This window comes from Labrus bergylta, chromosome 24, assembly GCF_963930695.1.
Source record: "Labrus bergylta chromosome 24, fLabBer1.1, whole genome shotgun sequence".
Classification (NCBI taxonomy): Eukaryota; Metazoa; Chordata; class Actinopteri; order Labriformes; family Labridae; genus Labrus; species Labrus bergylta.
Window position 1 is genome coordinate 2,487,392 of NC_089218.1, and position 26,467 is coordinate 2,513,858.

General features: G+C 40.9%; 2 protein-coding genes across 4 annotated transcripts in view; one reads left to right on the forward strand and one right to left on the reverse strand.

Moving 5' to 3' along the window:
- Positions 1–31: 31 nt before the first annotated feature.
- LOC109999319 (protein-tyrosine kinase 2-beta) lies at positions 32–11,911 on the reverse strand. 2 transcript variants are annotated; one of them, XM_020654346.3, is made up of 30 exons: positions 11,691–11,911; positions 11,272–11,588; positions 10,408–10,586; positions 10,057–10,144; positions 9,700–9,779; positions 9,521–9,583; positions 9,159–9,213; positions 8,914–9,054; positions 8,766–8,837; positions 8,480–8,581; positions 8,109–8,226; positions 7,643–7,682; positions 7,408–7,436; positions 7,282–7,329; positions 6,919–7,013; positions 6,726–6,807; positions 5,749–5,849; positions 5,432–5,547; positions 5,066–5,166; positions 4,699–4,788; positions 4,145–4,349; positions 3,941–4,046; positions 3,730–3,777; positions 3,180–3,305; positions 2,799–2,831; positions 2,291–2,315; positions 1,888–1,928; positions 1,600–1,734; positions 592–672; positions 32–502 (listed from the first exon to the last, which is right to left on the reverse strand). In XM_020654346.3, exons 2-30 carry the CDS (start codon positions 11,482–11,484, stop codon positions 263–265), a joined length of 2,853 nt encoding a protein of 950 aa, XP_020510002.2. In that variant the 5' UTR covers positions 11,485–11,588; positions 11,691–11,911; the 3' UTR covers positions 32–262. The 2 variants fall into 2 exon arrangements, with proteins under 2 accessions (XP_020510002.2, XP_020510001.2); XM_020654345.3 differs by having other exon boundaries at positions 7,408–7,439.
- A 2,881-nt stretch (positions 11,912–14,792) lies between these two features.
- arhgef7b (Rho guanine nucleotide exchange factor (GEF) 7b) overlaps positions 14,793–26,467 on the forward strand; it is a 19,378-nt gene continuing 7,703 nt past the window's right edge. The window contains exons 1-7 of one of the 2 annotated variants that reach the window (XM_020654356.3): positions 14,793–15,264; positions 16,934–17,017; positions 21,414–21,498; positions 21,951–22,075; positions 22,223–22,427; positions 23,714–23,805; positions 25,773–25,867. In XM_020654356.3, the coding sequence (XP_020510012.2) occupies positions 15,100–15,264; positions 16,934–17,017; positions 21,414–21,498; positions 21,951–22,075; positions 22,223–22,427; positions 23,714–23,805; positions 25,773–25,867 (851 nt within the window). In that variant the 5' untranslated portion in view covers positions 14,793–15,099. The remainder of the gene's footprint in view (positions 15,265–16,933; positions 17,018–21,413; positions 21,499–21,950; positions 22,076–22,222; positions 22,428–23,713; positions 23,806–25,772; positions 25,868–26,467) is intronic. The other variant, XM_065952100.1, reaches the window with a different exon arrangement.

Sequence of the window (26,467 nt, forward strand, 5' to 3'; positions counted from 1 at the left end):
ATATGTAAAAAAACAATGAGTCAAAAAGAGAAAAAGTTTATTGTTTTTATTCACGGTTGAAGTTCTAATTCTTCAGTTTCTTCACTTCAAGATTTTTTTAGTCTGAGAAGAAAATACAAATATTCTGTGACTTCTGTTTTTGCAGCAGGAACACAAAATGTGGCACATTCTCAAAGAAACAGAGCAAAAAATAACTTGAGTTCATTTCATGTTTTCATGTTTCATGTTTCATGTTTCAATTGTTCTCGGTGTCTCCTTTTTTTCACCCAGAATCCTTTCCTCCTTGTTCCTCGGGTCTGGGCTTGGCGAGGTTGGCCCGGACTCGAGCCTGGTCCACGGCGTCCAGCAGGTTTTTGGAGTCGAGGGCGAGCGTGTGAGCGGCCGCCAGCATCTGCCTCTGACACTCCTCCTTCAGAGATGTGATGGAATTCTGCTGCGCCAGACGCATCTTACTGATCAGCTCGCCCAAGTCTTTGTTCAGGAGTTTCTTAGTGCCCTCGATCTGAGACACAGACGACATCCTGCAGTTAATATCAACGCATAATATCAAGATTTTTATGATGTAAATACAAGAGGAGCAGAGAGGCCTACCTCGGTGGTGACGGAGCTGTGCAGAGACGGCAGGATCTCATCCACACTCTGAATCAGGCTCTTCAGAGTGATGCCCAACGCCTGACGGAGGACGAGGGAGCGAGGGAAGGAGATGGAGGAAGGAGGATGAGAGGAGGTTAAAGGGTAAGCATTGAGAGGTGAAAGGAATATTAAAATACAAACAGTAACAAATATAAGAGTCAATCCTGAGACTGTCTTCTCAGTCCCTTTCCAGCAAGAGCAACTGTCTCCATGCATTTCCATGCAGAGAAACAGGCTGTATGAAACAATAGAACATGAAGAACACATTTTAAAAGATCAAAACAAACCTCCTGCAAAAAGAAGAAACTGATGAATTAACTGCAAAGATTCTGCAAATACAATAAACTGAGAAAAATCACAAACCCAGGTCGTTTGGACAGTTTCAGGGTTTTGTCCACACAACACTGCCCTCTACTGGTCATTGCTAGTAATGACACACACACAGTCTGAGGCTCCTGATCTTCTCAGGCCTCATTCACACCGCCAGTCCAGTTTAATTCAACTTTTGTCGAGCTTGTCATGAATGATTTAATAAAGTTTCAAGATTGCACAAAAAAGTATTTTTGCAAATATGATTCAGTGATCTGAAATGGAACTCCAACTCAGTTTCTACGGTTTGATTTAAATTCAGACGCTCGATGGATTTCAGATGAATTCAACGATATCTGCACAGTGGCGATCATTTTGAAGGGTGAGATGACAAATCAGTATTTCTCCTGCTTACGCCTGAGTAAGCATCTTCATGATTTTACCAGCAAGTAATGTCTGGAAACACAATTTCGATCTGTTCTCTTAGAAATAAAGGTGCAGACTGTCCGTCATAAAGATCTGATCTGAGAGCAGAAATCTAAATTTCCTGAAGTCCATCATGACCTCCTGCAGAAGAACTTCATTCTATGAGCAGGTTGCTTTCCAATTTACCAAGTTCATCGTTTGTTCCCTTCAATAATATTTGAGCAGACGTACTTTGACGGCGTTCAGATACTCTGAGGCGGGCAGCGTGTTGACGTCATTCTTCAGCTGCACCACCTGTTTGACCATCGCCATGACGCCGGTGTAGACTTGATCACCTGAGCGGTCCAACTCAGCTGTGGGCCGCTGCTACACAAACACAACAAACAAACACGTTGTTTTCTACATTTAAGCTTTCAATATGTCTGCTGTGAAAAAATATTTTTTATTCTATTATTTTTTTCTCTTGGTAAAAAGTGACAGATCTGAGTTTATTGTGAGTACAGGTGTGTTTATGTTTACCTGTGTTACTGCAGGAGGCCCTGGAGGCTTCTCTGGAGGACCTGATGGAGACAGAAAAAGATTGTTTTTGTTCACCCACACATTTTCTGCACATTTTGTATGACAGTCAGAAGACTTCAAAAGCACTAATAGTGCTAATAGCACTAAGTTAATCTAAGGTGAAACAATGCATCATGAATATTATTCATATTTACATACTCTTAATATTTTAAATGTATGTTTGTCTTGAAACATGTGATTTCTGCTTCTGTGTGTGTGTCTGAATTCTTTCAGTTAATTCAGCGTCTTTCTGCTAAGTGTGAAGTGAGTCTGGTTTGTGTTTTTTGCAAATCTTATTTTATTTCCTGTGTTTCCTGCAGTGGCGCTTTGTCCGGCTGACTGTGGCCTCTCAAGGTGGACTCACCGTTTTCTGGGCTTTTCTCTGGAGGCTGCAAACAACGAAGAAAGAGAAGCACAAGACAAGACGACTTTAAACTCATCACTTTAAAAGAGAAGGTAAGAGCAGATTTCCTGCTAACTGGATGTCCTGCTGAGGGCGTCCCATGAAGGCAAAACAAACGTTTGGAGCATGAAATTCTTGCAAAATAGTTTTTAAATGTTAATCAAGCTGCTTTAACCCATTCACATTCAATGATCGTTGCATATCTGAGCACGTCTTGACCCATAATCATGCTGTGTGAAGCACATAGACGATGACTAGGCGTCAGTTTTGATCGCCTCAGGTCTCGTGTGGTGGTCGCTTATGGAGGCCTCTTTTGCATTTCTAGTGGCTTTAACTTTATCTGAACTTCTCAGATATGACCCACAGGGCATTAACAGGTGTGTCGCTGCCCCCTAGTGGCCAAAAAGTGCAACATTCAGCTTTAATTCACCTACAAATGTTTACAAAAACACAAGATGATAAAAGTCACCTTGACGTGTGAATCCACTCGCACGGCAGGATCCTGCAGGAAAACAAAAGAACGATTCAGTTAGTGCAGCCTTGATATATATGTTATTGAGTTTTTATGATAAATGTGAGATATCTTAAGCACGAAGAGATGTTTAATTATTTATTATTATTATTATTATTATTATTATTATTATTATTATTATTATTATTAAGTGACATCACCTGTAAGGAACATGTCATGTTCTTGGAGAATCTTATGTTTTAGATTCCTAGTTTGGATGTTTTTGTTTCTGTTGTCGTTTCCTCACACTTTTCTCTGTGTGTTGGTGTGTGTTTGTCGGCTTGTGTGTGTGTGTGTGTGTTTGTCGGCTTGTGTGTGTGTGTGTGTGTGTGCTCTCACCAGTTGCCTCTCCTCTTCTTCCAGCCACTGGTTGTCCTTCAGCATCTCTTGTCTTTGTCTCTGTAACGTGTCCTGCACGATTTCTCTCTCTCTCTCCCACACCGGCCTGTTATCCTGCTGTTTTCCCTACATACACACACACACACACTTTCTCTTTGTGCATGTTTTGCAGCTTATATATATTTATATTTTGCATGTTAGAGTTGATTATTCTGCAGTCGAGTAATTCCACTTCCACGTTGTTGCCTCATCATTTTTTTTCATCAAGTTTTTTTTTACACTCTGACCTAAAACAGTTTAACAGCAGCTGACACAACCAGATGACTCAACCACAAACTCAAAGTCATGCTTTGAGTAATTTTAGAGTTTCAGTCATTGCCTGAAATATTGACACAGACTGCAATGTGTGTGCCTCGGGTTTTTAAAGCCTTTTTCAGTATTTGATTTGCTTTCAGTGTTTGTGGATCATCTCAGCAAACAGCTCAGCTTTACCTAAATTTAGTGACTTTATAAACCACACCACCTTGATCGTGTGTGTGAAGGTGGATACCTGTGTGTGCGTGGCCCGAGGGAGTGTGTTTCCTTGTATTCTGGATGGCTGGTGAGAAGAAAAAGAGAGAGAGTGTTATTCATTTCAACTCTCAGGGCGGCCACTTTTCTATCAGTTTCAAGTTTTCAATATCCATAGTTTCACTTTTATGCACTTTACGTCCGATGTAAAATGGTCTGTGTGTGTGTGTGTGTGTGTGTGTGTGTGGTACCTTTGGAGGAGGCTCTGTGTGGTTGGGTTCAAACCCCGGTGGGATGGAGCGTGCGCTTTCCCTCTTCCCATCCGCCTCCTGCTCCACCTCCATCCTGTGTATCTCACTGTGACACACACTCCAGTTATACTCACGTCTCTATAAGATAATATGTATGTGTGTGTGTGTGTGTGTGTGTGTGTGTGTGTGTGTGTGCACGCGCACCTGAGGGAGCAGGCGAGCCGGCTGAAGCTGGGCCGCCCGGGGGGTTCGTAAGCCCAGCAGCGGCTGAGCAGCGAGTACACGACGGGCGGGCAGCGCTGCGGTTTGGGGAGTCGAACCCCCGACTCGAGCTGGTTAATCACCTGACCGTTCTCCAACCAGAAGAACGGCTGCTGCGCCAAAGAGAAGATCTCCCACACACACACACCTGTTAAACACACACACACACACAGTTACTCTCTCACTATGTCGACAAACAGAGACGCCTGATTGGACGGCGGAGGTCACGGCTGCTTCATACAACACAAACTCCGCCCTCAACGTCAGCAGCTTTTGGAGGAGATGTGGTCGTACCTCGGGGTGGTGGTCGTTGCGGATGAATGGAGAGAACATTTTTGCATCACAAGAGCATCGTCGTGGACAGTCGTAACAGTGAGTTTGACCTTTGACCTTTGACCTTGAAGTGTTTTTGAGAACTGAACGTGTGGACGTAAAAAGGAGGAAGAAAACCTAAGTTTAAAAAAAAAGAGTTTGTGTTCAGTGGATCAAAGTCTTACCAAACATCCAGACGTCACTGGCCGTGGTGAATCGTCTGAAGTTGATGGACTCAGGAGCCATCCATTTGATCGGTAATCGACTAACTGAGGCTGCACACAGACGAGGAAAAAAACATTTAATGGAGGAAAACACAAATCAGACTTTTATCTAATTAAACAAATGAATCCAAAATTAGATGTCTAAACTATTTGTTAAAAAGAGAACAAAGGAGGGTTTCCTGTTCTCTGAATTGTTAACCACAGGGGTGTGTGTGTGTGTGTGTGTGTGTGTGTGTGTGTGTGTGTGTGTGTGTGTGTGTGTGTGTGTGTGTGTGTGTGTGTGTGTGTGTGTGTGTGTGTGTGTGTGTGTGTGGGGTTGAGAGCGTACCTTTATAATACTCTTGTTCATCGACGTAGCGAGACAGACCAAAGTCACCGAGTTTGACGCACTCAGGCGATGCCACCAACACGTTTCGCACGGCGATGTCTCTACAGAGAGAACAAAACCACAGAACAGAGAAGAACACAGAGTGAGTGAAACACTGTTTAGTAAAGATAAGGAGTTCACATCAGCAGAACATGAACACTGTGTTTCTTTCTAACAAGCAGGCTAAAGTGTATTCCTGTTTAAATACACTTTAGTAAACCTATTTAAAGTGTAATTTCTGATTAAATCTCAGTAAGACGAGGTGTAGAGGATGTGTTCTCCCTCCTCTAAAGAGCTCTGAGTGGAGCACACATGAGGCTGTGATACCTGTGCACCATGTTCAGTCCCTCCAGGTAAGCCAAGGCTTTGCAGATTTGTACACAGTACAGGATTAAAGTCGAGGTGCTGAGTATGTACTGCTGCTCCACCAGATAGTTCCCCAGCTGTCAAGGAAACAAAAGTACTTTCACATCCTCATTATCTCACATGTTCAAGTCATTTAAAGCCTTTAGTGTGACGTCAAAATAAAAATGAGCTCAAAATATCCTAAAGAGGACACACAGAAATATTAAAGATCAAGAGCACAAAGAGCTGCTGTATGATTTCACACGCAACACATTTAGCTGTTAAATTATAAAACACACCTCTCCGTGTTCATAGAGCTCCATGACGATCCAGACCGGATCCACCTCGATGACCCCGATCAGACGCACGATGTGAGGATGGTCCAGATTTTTCATCAAGCCTGCAACAGACAAGAGAAATCCCCCGTATCATCGATTTAAAAAAAAAAAAAAACATGTTTCATAATTCACTATTATCAAAATATGCAAACGAGATGACAAGGAAGTCAAAAATGTAGAAGTAGCATGAAATGTTTGTGTTTCTTTCCTTCTGGAGTTTTGAGGCCTTGACTGACAGAAGATGACGTTAAATTTATATTTGTATATTTTTATTCATCACAAGAGTCCGACTGATAAATCAGCCAGCTGATAATATCTGCTGATACAAGCATATCATGTGGCTATCACATCAGCTAATGTTAGCTCTGACATGTTGATATAAATAGGTTCGTTCAATTTAAGTTTAATATTTATTTTGATATAGTTTTTATGTTTAATTGTTAATTCTTAGTAAAATGAGTGTTTCGGTGCACTCTTGTTATTCTGTCAAATCAAGGCTTTTGTTGACGATATGATCAGCTGCTTCCACTTGAATCAACAGTTAAAAACAATAGAAAACCACTTCCACATGCGAACAGAAAGGCAACACAACATATATTTCACACACTCTGTCAGTCAGCTCAGAGGAAAAAAATCAAACTCCGTCTCTACTCTCGCTTTGAGCCGCAGCCTACAGATCGAACGCTTTAAAAAACCACAACCATGGCAACAGGAAGTCAACTACAGCAACCTGCTAACTGATGAAACTGACTTTTTCCAAAAACTCCTGTCTTACTTAAAATGTTAAGTGAGGAAAATTCAAAGCGATACTATGAGCAAAAATCCGACATTGCAGCTGCATTAGAAACTTTTTAAAAAACCTTTGGAGCTGAATGAGAGATCGAGCTGTGACGTCTTTTTTGGATCGGAAGTAATCTCTGCAGAAGTGAAAAACTCACCGGCTTCACTGAGAAACTTCTCCTTCACATCCGCTGAGAAGTCCTTACATGTTTTGATGGCCACGTTGATCCTCTCTCTGGTCTAAAAAAAAAACCACAAACACACATCCAATCCAGAGAAGATGAAGCTGAAGATTTCCTTTAGATGCTGAGTTTGATGTTCAGGATTAATAACGCTTAAAGATAAACTCACCGGGCTTTTATAAACTCCTTGGTGAACCTCTCCAAAAAATCCCTCGCCCAGGATCCGACCCAGAACGACGTCATCTCTGCAGATTCTGTGCTTCTCTGAAGACATAAAAACATCGAGAGAGAAGTTAGAAACACAAACAGATTTTGATTAATCTCTACAACATAGAAAACCGACCTCCAACATCCTGATATTTCTTTTATATTGCTTTAATTTTATCAGTTTATCTCCTCAATATTCCATTTCTTCATCCTTGATTATTAAAGTTTGTAAAATGTTTCATGATGTTTCAACACGTCGTAGAATAAAAAACCTAAATGTGATTTTTTTTTCTCTAAATAAGGACGAGTTTGTAATTCTGCTCACCTGCAGATGCTGCTGTGCCCTCGGGAATCTCTGCATAAATATCCGAACCTGAACAGAGGAAGACAGTGACTATAAAATCAAAAATAGAGGTTCTGGATGGAGTTGGGAATCCATTATTTTACGTACATGGTCTTTTAACAGGAGCGCCGGAGCCTCTGCTGAAACAGAGACAGAAATACTTTTATTACATTTATCTAAAGGGAAACAACATGTATCCATCAGTGTTTGAATATTAGTCACCTTTCAGGCTAGGTGAGAGACAATAACTATAAATATCTAAACCCACATGATGCATCTTCCCACCTGTTGACCCCTTAAAGGAACATTTACGACTCGTGTCTTTCCAACATGGGTCACTCACCTGTTTGGTATCTCAGGTAGTTTCAGTCTGGTGTCCCTCCCTGAAAGAGAACATATCTTTTATCTCATGTACATTTTGTAGATGCTGTAACATTTATAAAAATCTCCAGTTTCAAATCTAGATTTTTGTGGTTTCAGATCCCTCGTAGGTAGAAACGTTTTTGGCATTAGATTCAGATTCTGAACACTACAAGGTCACTGAATGAAACCTTTATTTTCTCAATTCTGTAACGCTGGGTATCTGATCTGAGGGAGGGGTCAGGCATTGTGGTTGAAAGTAGTTGAAGGTGGGTTTTCTTCTAAATAACAGAGAGAGGTGTGAGAGAGCAGTAGTTTGTTATTTTACATTTGATATCTCAACCTCGGGTTCGCTGTTGCTTCAGTAAGGAAATAAATCATGGCTCAATAACTGTTCAACAATAAAGCTTCTCATTAGACATTAGAGTATTTGCCACAGGGGAGTGTACCTTTACTGGGTCGTATAATCAGTGATTTCTCAGTGTTGCGCTCCAGCCGACAGTAGCCGTCGATCAGGTCGGCCATGTTTTCCGCCATAGCCAGAGAGGTCGTGCTCACAGACAGAGGCTAAAGGGTTAAAGAGATGAAACATTCAGCTGCTCTGGGAGTTTTCTGAAAGTGTCAGAAAGACGGACTATTTTTAAAATGTGTGAAAAGCTAAGTGTCCAGAAGGAAGGGGTGACGGCTCGCTTCTGTCATGTTTAAAACAAATGGTTATAGCTCTCACCTTTCCCCTGAAACCACAAATACTTATTCATAACCGCAGGTTTTTAAAGGCGGCACACACTCTATTGCTCATGGTGTTTAGTGAGTGTGGTACCTGTTTGGCGCCGTCTATGTGCACAGTCAGCAGAGCTCTGCCATCGCTCTCTGCAGAGCACGAGATGCTCTGAACCTGAGAGAACGAGGCCAGACAGACGGGCTGCAAAGAAGACACAGCAGAAATATCTATTTATAAAATGTAGATGTACGTGTGATAGAGCAGCTTCTGCAAAATACGACTCAATGAGGGACTTCTTCAGGTTTAAGAGGACGTTTTATTTTTCTAACAATTACAGTAAAATATGAAAAAGCTGGATGTTAAAAGTGATGATAAGTGAACTCACTGTGGAGTTTTCAGTTTGTTGACTGATGCCTTCAGGACTGATGACCAGGTCGATAGTTAGACTCCAGCTGTGCTGTAGAGACGAGACATGACCAACACGTTAAAAACATCATCTCTAAAATGTGACAATGTGTCCAAACATCACTCACCACCAGCTGGCAGGCGAAGCTCTCCTGTGTGTAGCTGTTGCACTGAGCGAGCGTAGTGAAGAACCTGGACATGCACTGCTCCTGGTTCAGCGTGGAGTAACCCTGAAACGTCTGCTGGATCAGCCGGCGTAACTGCTTAGGCTGACACACAGACCAACGGCCATCTTTAAAACATCATACATGCTGAACAAGCTCATCATGACAGAGGACACTTAAAGAAGATGCAGGACTCTGAAGACTTCTACCTTCATGCTGTTGATCAGCTCTCTGGGGAAGAACAGGTCCAGCCCAACATCCTTCCTGATGGAGGGAAGAAAGGACACAGATTCAAACTCAAGAACACGGAGCAGCTGAGGTGTCTCCCTGGATATCAGACATTGCATGTGGTTTTGCAGTCACACCGCAGACCGTAATCATTGACCATTTTCTTATCTTTTGGAGAATGAATGCACAGTGGTTAGATTTCTGCCCACATGCTGCTGCAGGATGAATGCTTTTCAACATTTTATTGCAGGTGGAAAAACAACAGAAATACAGATAAATAAAACAAAGTGTAGAGCTGATGTTCAGGAGAGATTTATTTGAGTCGAGGAGGAGATAAACTTACTCTAACAGCTCAAAGTTTGACTTCTTCTCCAGGCCGTTTGGATTCATGTCTTTGTAGAACCTCCTGCAAACAGCATAAAGAAACACAAAAGAACCGTCCAAACTGCTTTTCTTGACTCTGAAACAGTGACAGAAAGAGGTGTTCTTTCTTTAAGGAGCATGCTCACTGTTGGACACTACCTTATTTCCAAACAGCCGAGCTGCAGAGCCATCCCGTCGCTGACTTTGGAGGCGTACTGCTGCATGTAGTCGCTTCGTACCTGAGGTGAAAAACACACTTATTCCATCACCCTTTACTTTTCTTTAACAATTCTTAATCTCCCCAATAATTACCCTGAGGAAAACAGACAATCTGCAAAAATGTGTTTCCTCCCCAGATCAAAAAAAAAGAGATTTATCATCACAGTGATATCTAACACCAAGGTCAAGGTTTCTTTATTCGTCTCTCTTCCTAATGGGAAATTCCTGCATGGACAATACATCAAAACAATATAAAAACAGTAATTAAAACAAAAACAAAAGTTGTATCACACGTACCTGCTGGTAAAAGTAAAGCATGGTCGTTCTGTCGTCTTTGAATTTCTCCATGAAGTCTGACGGGATGTATCTGACTCTTAAATCGTACCTGGACAAAGAGAAAGTTGCACAATTAACCATCTTTTGCAGCGATCACAGGGAATAAACGTCACCACCCCCTCCCACTGGCTCCAGGTGAATTCTCCTGATAATATCCTGCTGCGTTCTCACATCAGATCACTCTGACTTCACCCTGAGATTCTACTCGGTGGGTGTCAGGAGAGACTCTGGATGAGGCTTTTTGTGTTCACACACGCAGCTCGACCCCCGAACACTTCAGGAGTTTTGTAAAAGTGTGAAAGCGGTACTGACCTCCACTCGGCCTCCAGGTGCTGCTGCTCGTATCGCTGTGTGAGTTCACACACCGTCAGGTCGGGGTGGAGCCAGTGTATGGCTGAAGACTTCAGGTGTTTGAGGAGGAGGCCGTAACACAGGTTGTACGTTATATCAGGACCCACACAGCCGCTGGACACGACCAAGTTGATGACATTCTGGGAGAGAAGAGAAGTAAATCTGATTTATTACAGCAAATGAGAAAGTAGAGCACATAAGACATGAAAAGAAGCTCAGTGGAGGTTTGAAGTTTTCAGTAATCAGGCGTCTCCAAGGTGTCATAACGAGCAAGCACAGAGACTTTGACTTCAATACATGAAGTAATAATTGTAGTGAAGTGACCAAACGTGTTCTCGGTCTAGATCAGGGATGGACAACAACAAGAGCCACATTCATTTAATTCTCACTACCAGGGGGCAGAATTGTAGAATACAAAAACATCTCAAATTTAACTCAACATATACCAATGATCAAATATTACCATGGACATATTTCTGGTTTTCATGATTTCTTCATGTTTCCAATTAATTGATGTGTAAAAATTGTCCTGAGGGCCACATTGAGGGTTGACGGGGGCCACCTCCAGTTGCCCACCCCTGGTCTAGAGGTTCATATTTGCCATCGTGTTCAAAGAATTTAAGAAATGTTGCATGATGGGGGTCCCTGCTTGAGGTCAATGCTGTATGGGGGTCATGGCACAAACAGATGCCCTTATTTGGACTTCCTGATATGATACTCTATTGAATTGAGTAAAGAAGAGGGCCGTCAACAACAGGAAAACATGAAACCAGCTTAAAGTCTTGAAAACATTCAGAAGAGTAAAGAAGAAGAGTTTTATCTCACCCTGACGGTCCATCCCTCCTGACAGCGGACCAGTTTGAAGTTCTTGCCGAGGTTGGAGCTGTTGCTTAGGAAACACACCTTGATGATCTTCACCGGCAAGACGTTTTCCCTGACCATGTTCGGCGTGGGAGACAAATCTGAGGACTCTGATTGGCTGGTGGGAGACATGCTCCTCCAGGACAGGGTGCTGGTGTCCCCCGACATCACACACATACACTCTCACCACACACACACACACACACGCTGCTCGTATGCTACTGCATGTAGACATACATTTCTTCAACGCCTACATTCGACAGGTCTCTGCCTTCCTGTCTCTTTTATAAACACAAACGGAGAGAAGAAAAACAGAAGTTATATTAATTTATGATTACGCTGCTGGATTTGTGAAATACACTCTCCCCAGCCTCTGTACTCACCAGTCTCACACAAGTTCCTTCGCCCAGAGTTTCAAATAGAAAAGCAGCTTTTAAAAAGTGGAAGCAGGTCGATACCAGATTAAAAAAACGCCTTCTTATATGTTCAAAAAGGTCATTTTTAGTCTGCCTTCCTGCAGTTAAACAAAGAATATCTAGCAGACGTTTTGCCCTGAAGAAGTCAGTGAAGCTTCATCAGTAAGCGGAAGAGGAAATACGACTAAATAAGGAAGTTGAAGCGCAGCGAACAGAAAAACTGAGCGGACTGATGAAACTGCGGTGTCACCCCCCCCCCCCCGCCTCCACTCTGGCACACATGATGGCACACACCAACACCAAACCACAAACAAACCCTCATTGTGAAAGAAAGGGGACATGCCCTAGATTCCACTCGTTGAGATATTATTAATGTTTTCATTCAGAATTTGGGATTTACACGTTCTAACTTTCAGAACATTTAAAAAAAGAGCAAAAAAACAAGCAGTCCTGCAGTTCCTTCAGTGTCCACTAGAGGCTGGCTGCAGAAGCACAGGAAGTCACATACACACCCATTCTAAAACTTAGTTATTACAGCAGAAATTAACATGTTTACAGCTTTGTTAAAAAAAAACAGGATTAATCTGATGACTTCTTTTCATCATGGTCACACACTATACTTTTTTATATCAGATCCGTTTAGATCTGATTAACGATACATGTAATTCACAGGATCCTAATCGGTGTATCCTTTTGAGGCAGTAACAGTCATTACAGCCGTTTCTGTACATTTTTTGTATGTTTATGTTTTAATATTTTCCTCCCTATTTGCAGGATTAAGTTGAAAACACTGAGGCATAATTCACCAACATTTTCTCTCATATCTGTGACGGTGAAAAGAAGCAGATTCATTCTTGGCTGACTGAATTTAGAGTTTCCTGACGTGGATACAGCCTCGTAACCGTGAATACTTTTACAGGATTACATGTTTTAAGTATAAGATATTAAAAGATCACACATTCTGCAGACCAGCTCTTCAAACCTGCGCTTCAGAACAACCTCCACACATTAAAGTGACACTGTGCTTCATGTGAGGACTGAGTGTGACATCCTGTTGTGAGTCAAATTCTCATATTTTAGCCGCTCAATCCTCTTTTCTTCAGATGTTACAGATGATAACATTTTTTATGACGTGTTTGGCAGGTATGAGAGCTGGTTTTTAAATCACAAAACCGTTAAAAGAATCTGTTTGCGTGAATAAAATCCTGACACCTCGGTGCACGATGGGCGAGCAGTGAGTTAGTGACATGAAATGAAAGCAGGTTTCTGCTGTGGTTTTTGAGTCCATGTACCTGTGGTTATTTTTGTTTCTTCTCACCTGCCTCTAAAACGGATTTCCCCTCGGGGACAATAAAGCAAAAGTCAGAAGACTAGAAATGAACTTTACCGGCTCTCTTGTTCTTTTATCATCCTCTAACATTCACCTTGTTAATGAGTCTGATCGCTCTTTTCTGTAATACATACAAACACCATGTTACTTTAAAACTCTATTATCTTCTTTAACAATCCTGTGACATTAGTCTCAGTGAAATGTGGTAAATTTAATAACTTCTAAATGGATAATTATGAAAATACTCAATCTGTCCACCAGATGGCGCCAAAGGCCTGTTTAACACAGGTGATAATAAAAAGCTGTAAAAGTCAATTAAGTATTTTTATGTCCCCACAGTCTAACATATTATTTTAAAAAGTCCATCTGACACTTTTTTCTAAACTACATTAAGACTCAACTCGAGCCGACATGTGTTTAAAAATAATCCTTTAAGAACAATCTATTTCTAATTTTTAGGATAAGGGGTAAAGACTTAATTAAAACATAAATAAATAAATTTGTAAATAAAATAATGGAGTGTTTCATGTCGTTTAAAATGCGTTATTATTTGAATAGGGTTCTGTTCAGTGCATGTATCTCAGAGCTGCTACATCGGGACATTATTGTAATATTTACATTTTGACATTAAAAAAAGCTCTCTATATATATTTTTTGTTTTACCCGTGGTTGAACCTGCACGGTGAGGGGTTTTTAGTGAGCTTATTGGTCGTTGGGACGGTCCTGTGATGTTCTGCTCTCAGCTTCGTTAAACCATTAAAGTTAACGTGAGTCAAAACGGAAGTTACTCCATGTGCCTTCAAAGCAAAACAACCTATAGGTCGACTCCACACACTGCACATAACAACCAATGACACAGGGGTTAAAGTCATAATGTGTCCTTGGTCAAGTCACTGAAAGAGGCTGTAGAAATCCACTCATCTCCTGTATATTTACGTGTGACTGACATAATGATATCAGACATACACACAAAGTCATATCATGATAAATGTTTTAGGTGTCACCTAAATGTTGAGGGCTGAAGCTCATTGACATTCAGAAGGTGAGTTAACATGGGAATGAAGGCAGCGAGAATGATTCCACTTTGAGGTTTTTATTAGCACACGTTTTTTTTCCTGAATTTGTCAAGTGGTTATTTTTCCTGTTTCAAAGACAAAATATGACAATTAATGATTTGCCTTGTTAACAAATAATATTCAATAATTCTTAGTAAAAAGAGGATGTATCAATTAAACAATAAATCAAGTCTGCCTTTGCATCATAAACAAACACAATAACTCACATGTGGACGCACTCGGCAAAGAAAGGTGGAACAGGTCTCGTCCTTTAAAGAGCAAACTCCCTTTATGGGAGACCTGATTTGGGGCTCTCATTCACCTGTGGACGCTTGCTGCAGACAGCACAGGTGATTATTGTTGCTGCTAACTGAGCTCAGGCACGACATCTCAACAATAAATATGGATGATATCTTTTTAACAGATTTCTTAAAACTGTTTTATAACTCAAACACAATCAGGTGATTTGAATTAGCTTTATTTGCACTGAAAGACATTTGTGTTTCTAAAACAAAACTTGTGAAAAATAAAGGATAAAAGAGGAAAAGAAATAGAGCACAGACTAAGCCATGTGCATGCTCTTAATTTGAACACTGTAACCGGAAGTCGTGTCACACAGTGTTTAACTTGATGCAGTTTTGACTCTCAGTTGTGCACAGAAGCAAAAGGTGAATCCAACATCCGCTGAAGCAGAGAGAGAGAGAGAGAGAGAGAGAGAGAGAGAGAGAGAGAGAGAGAGAGCAGAGTGGGACTAAGAGAAGCTGTCAAAGGAAGGAAAAACATTTGTTTCTTATTTCTACAGACATTTTTCTTTATTTTCGACCAGCAGAGGGAAATCCAAGCAGTGTGTGTGTTGACTGTGATGTTCAAACAAGGCGGGGCTGACCCTTCTGTCCCATTTTGGACGGAGCACCGGTCCCGCAGGCAGTGAGGAGCCCTGCTGCTGCTCTTTCTGTTTCTGTTGTTTTCAGATATTGAAGTAGAAGCGGACATGAATTCGGCCGAGCAGACGGTTACTTGGCTCATCACGCTCGGAGTCCTGGAGTCCCCGAAGAAGAGCATCTCTGACCCGGAGGCTTTCCTGCAGACGTCCCTGCAGGATGGAGCGGTGCTGTGCCGGCTGCTGGAGCGACTCAGACCCGGGACGGTGGACAGGGTGAGTGCATGGAGGGATGGAGGACGAAAGAAGACCAAAATAATCACGATTACATTTATTAACTCAGTTGTGCAAGAAAGAAAACCCCTAATTAAAATCACACTGAATGAGCCTCAAATCTAAAAGCTCCTAATAAAAAACGGAGCAGGGAATTTAAAAAATCACTGCCTAGAAATAAGAAATTACAACATTCAGGTTATTACTTTTTGTTTTGTTTTATGGTTTTATATTTTGTTAAAGCGTCTTTGGGTTCCTAGAAAAGCACAATAAAAAAACAATATATTATTATTATTATTATTACTCATAAATTAATGATTTTATTGTGATAGGATGTGTTTTTATTCCTGTTATGAACGCCTTCAGTCACTTATACATATTAAATACTTTCAATATAACTGAATCTAATAATAATTATTCTATTCTTTTGTGATGTGAAGTATCTGCTTTTGCTTTTCTTCTGACTTTGAGATCTATATTTCCATGTTCTCTGTATTTGTTGCCACATTTATAAGTTCTGTCAGGTGGAAAAATTAAGTTTGAAAATTCAATCCAATCCACTTTTTTCATATTGCACATTTGAAAAACAATAAAGTTCATCAAAGTGCTGCACAGTGCACTTAAAGAAGAAAGAAATACAAACTCAGTGCACTATACTGAACCCCTCAAATCCCGGAAGATCGCTTTAAAATACATAAATATATGTATACATATAAATATATGTATAAATATAAATATAAATAAATAAATAGGCCTATGCATCCATATATTTTAGATTTAATTTCCAGAAAAAGGCTGAAATGAAGTCGTTATCAAGGAAGACCAGCGTTGTTATCCTGAAATAACAACAGGAACAAGTTGAGATCTCGTGAAAATAACCAAAATGTACTCGTCATCACGGGAAAACTCAATAAATTAAAACACCTGGGTGTGTGTCCTCTTAGGGCTTCCGTATTAAACAAACAAAAGCCTGCAAAACAAATAAAAATAAATTTATCAAGAAAAAAAAAGAGGCATGAAGACAGAAAGAACAAGTTGCATGCTGGGTTAGTAAAGTAGAGTCTTTATGGTATAAAATAATGTAAATCAGAGGACTGATGCACTTTAATTAAATTATAAAATTCTGTATATAACCTTTTTTTAAACTTGTAGTCCTAATAAAACAATAATACTGTAGTCCACATGTCACCAGAACCATGATACATCTAACATACTTGAGATAACTGTGAAGTCCGCAGTGTACCTGGGAATATAATCACTCTGTTTACCTGCGAACACAATGGACTATTAACCTGTTGACGTCACTTCCGTCTTTGTTTCCGCCAACTTCCCTCTGAGAGAGAGTTACCTGAATGTAGTTTAACATAAAGATCCCTCAGAAGTTATGACATAACTAGAAAACAGTATGCTGCAAAATCTGGTATTTTCTCAACTGACGTAAAGATCGAATTTAAAGTACAAAATTGTTTTACGCCTCTTAGTTTACGTTTTATTTTGAAAGTTCCAACCGGAAGTGTCGCTGATTAGGTCGCTTGAGCAAGTGCACACACACACACCGGCCGGAATACGGTTTTTTAAAATGCGGAATAAGCTTTAACGCCTTCATTAACAGCTTGTTAACGTTGCTTGTCACATTTTGAATCTGTTTTAAGTCACTTTTCTTTGTTTGAAGTTCTTCCAGGAGCCGAGAAACGACAGCGAGTGTCAGAGAAACATCAGCGAGTTTATTAAAGGCTGCGGGGCTTTCAGTGTGGAGGTGAGTTTACACAGTAATCTAATTTATTAATCATTTTACACCTCATGAAGCCAATTCAAACAGGTTTCCACAAAGATATTTATTATTAAAACCATCATTTATAATAATATATTGATCCCTCTGTTTATCAGTGGCGTGACGTCATGCTGAGTCCTTATGACAGCAACAGGTGTCAGCTGTTCTGAGCCTCCTTCATACCCAATAAATGTTCATTTTTCATCCGATATTTCTTCATAAAGAGCATTTTAATAACAAAACTCTTTAAATTTAAAGTTAATTTTGTACTATTATAGATTATATGAGATGAGATGCAACTTTATTGTCATAACACATATATAAGTATAGAGTAATGACATCACCAGAAGTGCCAGAATCTGTTCTATGTACAAGTAATTACAAAATGTACAGATGTAGACTAAAAAAAAAGTGAATTATTGGATTAATGGGATGCTATAAATATAAATAAATGCTATAAATATAAGTATATTCTTCAGATTATAATATGTCTGTTTCTCAGCTGATTAACATTTAAATCTATCATTTTAGTGTTTTTGCACCTGGGTTTTAGGTCAAATCACAGTTTGTTCCAACCATTGTTGTTAAGAACTACCTGTGATAATATGTACGGCTTGTAGTGTATTAAACATTAAACAAACAAAATGATGCAAAAAAAAAAAAAAAAAAAAAAAGAGTTGTGTACTTCTGCATAAACGTGCAAAGCCTCAAAAAAAGGAGAAGTTTCGATATCTTCGACCCTCTCCAGATGTGGACACCTGTTTTCTTTTTACCTAGCTGCGGTGATCAGCTCCTCTGGGTGACGCTGTCTATTCATTAAAACATTAACATTTCATTATTTGTATTTTAAAAACGAAATATTGACCAACCTAGGATGTCTATGTTGGTTGCCATGGTGTCGTAAAAGGTATCTTTGTTTTGTTTTATGGTTTTATTTTTTGTCAAAGCGTCTTTGGGTTCCTAGAAAAGCGCTATAAAAAACAATATATTATTATTATTATTATCGATATCGTAAACTCAAAATGTTAACCCACATATGAAGGGTTAGTAAATCTCGTAGTAATAATCTGTTGCCAAACATTCTGGCTCGTACTCTTTCTGTTTGGTAATCCGTTGTTAAATCACTCACGTTTTTCTCAACTTCAAATAATCCTGTAAATCTGGACGACCTCACAGACTAATTACTAAAGGGGTATTCTGTTATTTTTTAAACCTGGGCCCATATGATTAATGGGTACAATACGGTTTGGGAGTTGCTCCACTAGATTACAAAGTATGTCCATTTGTAGCCGTGCTGTAGCTTGTGTTTATTGGTGATGCAGATTTTGTGTGTGTGTGTGTGTGTGAGAGAGAGAGAGAGAGAGAGAGAGAGAGAGAGAGAGAGAGAGAGAGAGAGAGCACGTGTGTGTAGCCCAGTTGAGCCGTGCATGAGACAACTGAAATCAACCTCCATCTGGGGAGTTTTCTATTGTCAATTGTGAACGCTCTGTCCGGATTTAACTCGTACAGGGTGAGCGTTCAGGTCGTGCCCGACAGTCAGGTCGTTCGCTGTGAGCTGACATTCCACTGTGACTTTCCTACAGTCGTGCAGTGTACGCCGGACTTAAGCTGCAAATTAGCAGTGGTACTTCAAAGCAGGCGTTTTACCTCTTCTACCTTTAACAGATATTTAACCGCTGCTTGCAGATGAGTTAAGTTTGGTGATTGTTGAATAGAGTAACATGAAGGGAAGTTTTTATCCTTGTTTTTTATGCATTGTTGTCAAAGTGGCTCGGTCAACCTTTTAATGAGACATAAGCGTGATTATTGGAGTTGTGACCTGTCCTCCATGGACTCCCAATGATTTCAAGTGAATCTAATGAGTCAGATTGAGCCCAGTTTTGCAGAAACATTATCTCGTGTGTGGTATCCAATCTTATCACTGCTCTTAGTGGTTATAATTATTATACAACTCTCGCTTTATGATGCTCTGATATCTCTCTGCTGGGTGCAATCAGTAGTTTTTAGATGTTCAAATGCAAAGCTAGGAATCTTAAAAATGTTTGCTTCTCTATATATTTTTACAGAGAAGTTTCACGTGCATGCTTTGTTGTGTTTGTTAAACTGAATCAACTCAAATGATATTATCCTGACCTGGATTAAAGATGACCAGTGAGTAGTGTGATTCAAAATTAAACTCGACACACAAACATATTATTGAGCCGTATGTTGGAAAAAGCGATTGAATCATAACGGGAAGAGGAAGATTATGCAAGACAGGAGTCACCGGCTGCAGACCTTTAACGAGGTTTTACTCCAGACTTTGAAAACGGTTTTTGGCGTCTTTGAAAGCTCTGAGAGGAGTGTCTGGAAAAGGGAAACGTTGACTTGGTTGTGAAGAAAGGAGCAAGAGGAAAGGAGGAGAAGAGAGTGTTGGGTTGATGTAATGCAACATGTCAGGCAGCCAGTGGATTTTCCAATCAGGTTGAGTAGAGGCATGACATCCATGTTTGCTGGAAGCCAAGGCCTTCACTTCCTGCAGCCTGGGTGACATCATCGTAGTAATTCTTCTTCTAGACAGGCAGGATGAGCCAACAGACAAGGATTACAGAGGAGACGTCATGTTCATCATGTATGACTGTGGAGAAAATCTCACTGTGACCAGAGACAAACAGTTAATCATCTAAATCATTCATTTGCTGCTAATTAAACTCAACCAGACTGGATTTTGACTTTGCATTTTGAGCTTCTCTCTGCAAGATTAGATCATTTTCTCCCTTCTGCTCCACCTCAACACCTTGGCAGAAGCCTGTGAGTGTTTGGTTCACATGAGATTAAAGGGCTTTAGAGGTATTTTGATTGTGTTTGACTAATCTCTGTGGTTTGTTTTACTGTAAGCATGCTGTGACTCTGTGCGAAGCTGCAGAGGAGTTTATTCTTCACGTGAAGCTGCAAGCAGAACATGAAACACACTTTTCCCTCTGTAGTTATTAATATCCTTTCTGCATGAAGCCGCTGTTATTTATATCACGTTCTTATCATGACAACCACTTTGCATTTAAATAATCTTTTCTCCCAGACTCAAAAACAGCAGCAGTCAGCGTTGGTAGTTTTTAATAATGCCTTGTTGTGATTGGCCCTCCCTAAATCTGGCCATTCTGACATTTGTCTGAACGGGATGCAGAGCACACACATCTGCATGAAGTCATTTCAAGTGTTTGCTTGCAGGATAGAACAATAATCTTCATGATGATTCATCTTTTATATGGAATTAGAGGAAGTAAACATTTCTAACCTTCGACTCAGACATCAGCAGAGACCGTCCGTCTGATCAAAACTGAATGAGGTCATTCTTAGTAATTACTCAAATATCTGTCATGCAAATTCCACTAAAACAAAACAATCCCTCAGGAGAAGTGCCGTCTAATATTTCAAGACTTTTCCTCCATTAGTGAGGTTTAAGATTCTCCTACATGTGCGTCTCGATGTCCGTATTGATCCTGTTCATATTTACGCTGTCGTCCTGTAAGAAGGGAATACTAGAAATACTAGAAATGTGCTCAAATGATGTGATGGTGTACTGCAGCAGCAGAGGATAAAAAAGCCTCATACTGTACGTATGGTGGCCGAATGCCAGTGCGAGAGATGAAAGTGTGTATGAAGTGTTGGGTCCAAACTGCTCTGAATGCTAATCAGCCTGTGTGTATAAATCAAACAAAGTGGGTTCTTAAAGGAGGGCAGCATTAAAGAGCGGTGCAGTTTTATGATTTGATTAAAGAGAGACGATCCTCTTTCAGCTCTCAGCGCGCTCCCTCGGGACAGAATCCAGTCCAGGAGATCAGGATGTTTTCACTTTGACTTTGCTCCACCTTCACGCCCTGGAGACGCAGAAGTCACAGGCTGTGTGTGGTGTGCACAAGATTAGGGGGCTTCAGAGGTATTTTGATTTGTGTGTTTGTGACTGTGTGTGTGTGTGTGTGTGTGTGTGTGCGTGTGTGTGCTTGATATGGAGATTAGAAGGGGGGAGCTCAGACTTTGAGTAATCCTGCAGCAGACTGCAGTCAGAGCAGGGATGAAAAGCCCCCGCTGAACTTTGCATTTCTACATTTAAAGGTTTACATATGTTTTCTTTATGTAAATTAAAGACACAAGCAAAGTGTGGATACAAGCAGCATGTTTCTACATAAGCTGCAGCGTGCATTACAGTCAATTAAACCTAATTTTAGAACCTCTGAGTGTTCTTCCTGTTGTTGTTTTGGTCCCCGAGGTGTCTTCCCTGCTCTCCTCCACCTCTCTGCGTGAGATCAGTGCATGAAAACCTACTCTATAAATGTGTTATGAGTGTTGTTCCCTTTAGGTTTAATCGCTGTTTTCAAAATGTTTAATCTTCTTCGTCCGTTAGGCTTTCGAGGTGAACGACCTCCTGCAGGGGCTGAACTTCTCCAAGGTCCTAAACTCCCTGGTCGTGCTGAACAAAGCGACGGAAGGTGAGTTTTTTTTTGTTTTTGGGGGTGCATGTTATTTACGTTATTTTGAATCTTCAGCTGTTAAATGTGTCTCCTCCGTCCTTATGAAAGACGAGTTGGCAGGTAATATCTGCGGACCTCCAGCTGACAGGGAATGTTTGTTATGATTTAGCTGATAGTTAGCTTGTGTTTATCGGAGATGCAGATTTTCTGTGTGGGAGAGAGAGAGAGAGAGAGAGAGAGAGAGAGCGTTTTTGTAGGTGTGTATTTAAACCATGTAAATAAACCAGCTGATACACAGAACTGCCTTCAACCTCCGTCTGTGGGAGTTTTGGGACGGGACCGATGTAACTCGTACAGGGGGAGAGCACAGGGCTTTCCTAACTCTCTGAAGAGTAATCATATTTTGATAAATTCTAGTTTCAGGGTTTGAAATTGTTAAACTGGATCATGTTTTTGTCCGTCGCGTGCAGAATCTGGTGTTTCTGAAGACGACGCGTGCGTGCCGCCCTCCTCTTCATTGAGGATCAAATCTTTCGACTCTTCCAACACTCAGCCTCGCTCCTCTAAACTGCTGCAGCCTCAGTACCGGAGTCTGGTGAGTTACCATGACAACAGCAATAACATATCTCAGGAGTCATGACGGGGGTTTAGGTATCAGATGTCTATTTTTAAAACCCAGATTTGATTCTTCAGATTTGATTTCTTCTGAAGCTCTATCCTCGTCATCCTCTCTGTGTCTCAGGACATGTCGGAGGGCGCTGGCTGCGGCCACATCCTGGTCAAAGCGCGCTTCCCCTTCCAGCAGACCAATGAGGACGAGCTCTCCTTCTCCAAAGGTGACATCATCAGCGTGAGCCGGCAGGAGGACGGCGGCTGGTGGGAAGGCTCAGTCAACGGCAAGTCTGGGTGGTTCCCCAGCAACTACGTCCGGGAGCTGAAAGGAGGCGGTGGGTGCAGCAACATGTAGAAGATTTAAAATGTACAAAAAGCTTTTCTACGTTAAAGATCTTTGGATTAATGCTGCCTGTACTTTCTGCCAAGACTCAAGGGACAAAGTTTGTGACAGGGTTAATACACGCAGGGTCTTTTTCCAAGAAGTTCCACAACAATATGGAAAATCTGTGTTAATTCTTATTTCTGAGCTCAATCTGAACACTTTGTGTGCATGTTAGGCTTTAACCCCCCTCAGCCTGTAAGAGTATTATCCTCATCGACTGTGTTGGTTTGTTGTGTTGCTTTCTGTGGAGGGAAGGAAGGAAGGAAGGAAGGAAGGAAGCTCCACGAGCAAACAAAGACAGGAAGCTCCAGAGCCGCTGTTTAAAAAGAAACTTCCTGTCTTGAAGCTCATAGCAGAAAACCAGAACAGTGCAGGGAGGAATTTCTGATTGTGGTGATCCTTCTTTTTAGAGACCAACCTTTGTAGGAATCTTAAAAAAGAAATATAGGTTAATTAGCAGTCTTTGGGCCTAACTTTTTCCACTACAACCCCAAGATTTAGACGTTAAATATCATCCTCATTACATTAGCTTCAGCTACAAGACGCTCTTTCATATCTCTTGTCAGACAGAGAAGCCCAAAAAGTACATCAAGCTCCCTATTATCCAGAAAACGGCTGTTAGACTCCGAGCTTTCATCTCAACACGGTGAGGTTAAGGATGTGACTGCCTGCTTTTTTATTCGCTAAACAATGTAGAAAAAAAACAGCAGCCAGGGCAGGAGTATGCCACGGCATGAGTCAGTACATTAAAGCCTGCTGTCATTGGTTGTCCTACATTTAGTTGAGCTGCCCTTCAGGGAGGGTTTGAACCACAGGGGGAGACGTTACGATGAACGGGGTGACAGTTCAGTCACCACAGGAGTCTGCATTTTTCTCCTCAGACTCTCCAGTTAACCAAAAACCAAACAGAAGGTTTTATAACGCTGTTATTTTTAGCCTTTTTTGTATCCGGGTGGTCAAAGCCGAACAGAACTCTGTCGTCTTTTGTCCTTACATACGTCAGATTTGGTACCAACACACACTCTGATTTTGAGACGTACTGATTTGATTTTGGGGATCAAAGGTCAACAAGGTCGCTAACTATCTGTCAACAGCTGTCAGCATCAACAGAGTCACAGTGATGTAAAAGAAGGACACTGCTGCATCTTTAAATGTCTCATCTTTGATCTGGATGTTCATTTCTTTCACCGTCTGTCGGATCTTTAAGTCATTTTCTCCTTCTTTTCCTCTTTACAGATAAAACATTAGAGAGGCAGAAGTCGGGCACTCTGAAGAGTCCGCCCAAAGGTTTTGACACGACCATCATCAGCAAGACGTACTACAATGTGGTGAGGATAATCTTACTAAGAAGCTGCAATAAAGCTTTAATTATTCTTATATGATGCATAAATGTTGAACGATTGAAAGAGGAAGAGGAAGAGAACCTACAAGTTTATCATTTCTACCTGAATATTTCAGTGTTTATACTTAAAGGTAGAGTCAGCAGCTTCCTCCTTCAAAATAAAACACAGACTCATCCTAAAGTGAAGCTGCTCCATTGTCCTTTCTGGGCCTCCATACATGTGCGGTGGTGACTGTGTCTGCAGAGACTCTGTCCTCTGACTGGATTTTACTGTTCTGCTTTGTTCTTAAACGAGGGTGAACCTTGTGTTGTCTTTTACCTGTGGACGTGGAGTTGGTCTGCTTCCTGTTGGACAGGCAGGTGACAAACACCGGCGGTTAGCGGTTAGCTGTGTAGCTACAAGCAGTAAACGTTCACACTACATCCTGCAGTGAGCTTCTGATGAGGAGGAGGGGCCCAGTTTGAATATACAAGCTGCAACCAACAATGCTACTCAATCCACCTTTAACAAAAGTAATTTGAATGATAATAATACCAATAATAATATCTTTATTTATACAGCACCTTTAAAAACAAATGTTTACAAAATGCTGTGACAGATAAAGCAAAAACACAACAGAACAGAGATCAACAGAGAGGGCAAAATTGTAAAAATGCAAATAACAGGAATGATATGGAGTCAACAGGCAGGTATGGAGAGGCAGTTCAGTACAGTGAAGGAAAATTAGATTAAAATCAACCAGGACAGAACAAAATGAAAATTGAGGGAGAGTGGGAGGACATCACATCACAGGCTGTAAACACAGAATGAAGATAAAAAGAAGAGATAAACAGGACATCGGTTAAATGAATAAAGAAACAGAGAGCTGAAGAGTTAAACGATAAAAGGAGGAGGAATTTAAAAAGACTATTAATACAGGAAGGGAAACATTTAAAGGTTAAAACATTTAAAGAAGAGAAAGATACAAAGGTTAAGAGCAATACAATTAATAAAAGGAAGGGATAGGAAGGAGAAATCACATAAATTTAGGGTTGAGATTATAAAATATTTGGCAGAAATGGAATTAAAACTTAATTTTTTCTATCTTTCATGGTGCAGCTTTTATACCCGGAGTGATCTGAGTTCATGTGTCGCTCGCGTTTCTGCCTTCGTAAACTGTCACAATCAATTACTTCTCATCCACACATCCGCCAATTAATGTGTGTGCAGCTGTGTGTGTGTGTGTGTGTGTGTGTGTGTGTGTGTGTCATCATCAGACAGCTCCCCTGCATGTGTCGTCTGTGTGAGCGATGAAATGTAGGTTATTTCTTCCATTCCAGTGGTTTCTGGGGCAGCCTTGCCGCAGGGTTGATTTCTGCTGCTGGTGTGCGTGTCAGTCTGTGTGTGTGTGTGTGTGTGTGTGTGTGTGTGAGTGTGTCTGTGTGTGTCTGTGTGTGTGAGTGTTTGTGTTTTTAATAATGCAACGAGCTGCCACAGTCTCTTTAGACTGTCCATCTCTGGTACAGATACCTGAGCACACAAACACTTCATCACGGCCTCAAGTCAAAGCTGTTCTCTGACAGAAGGAGAAAACAAAAAGAAGTTTCTCTTTTCTTTAATGGAGTCTCTGGTTGAAACAGAAGCTTTTAAGTAAGCTTTTTTAAGGCTTTGGGCGTTTTCCTTCTTTTTTTAAGTGGCTGTGTTAGAGCTTCAGAAGAAGAAGAATTTCTCTTTATTTTTGAAATACACTGCCGAACGTCTGTGAACTGAAGCAGCTTCCAGTGAGCTCCCTCTGGACCTGAAAGGAGACACAAGCCTCGCTCAAATCTCCTGAATGAAATCCTGAGGTTTTCAGGATGAGCTGCATGTGTAAATATTTCACTCGCACTTTATCCGGCTACATATTGTTGTTGGTACTGAAGCTGACAGTGTGTGTGTTTGTGTGTCTGTGTGTGTTTGTGTGTCTGTGACAGGTCCTGCAGAACATCCTGGAAGCAGAGAGTGAATATTCGAGGGAGCTGCAGAGTCTGCTGGGTTCATACCTGCGCTCGCTTCACCCCACAGACAGGTGAGCTTATTTTTAGACCTCTGTTTTATTAATCAGGTCCTACTGTCTTTACACACACACACTGTAACACACACTTTATATGAAACATACGTCAGGTACCAGGCGTGTAAAGTGCTGCGTTGTTATCCTCACAGGTTATTTATTCCTGCTTCTGATTATTCATCTTTATTTTATGCCTTCAGGTTTCTCTCACTGTTTTTGATATTATTTTATTATTTGTAAATGTTAAAAAGTATTTACACACAATATTAGATTTTTATCTGTATGAACCTTAAAAAAATAAAATATTAAATTTATTTAAATATATATTAAATATTAAAGTCATACCTAAAAATATAAACCATCATATTAATGAGAGTAAAAGCCAAAGAACTTTATTAAATAATGAACGACTCCTCACTCTGATCCCCTCCTCCTCCTCCTCCTCCTCCTCCTCCTCTCTCTCCGGTCTCCTCCTCACTCTGATCCCCTCCTCCTCCTCCTCCTCCTCCTCCTCTCTCTCCGGTCTCCTCCTCACTCTGATCCCCTCCTCCTCCTCCTCCTCCTCCTCCTCCTCCTCCTCCTCTCCTCTCTCTCCGGTCTCCTCCTCACTCTGATCCC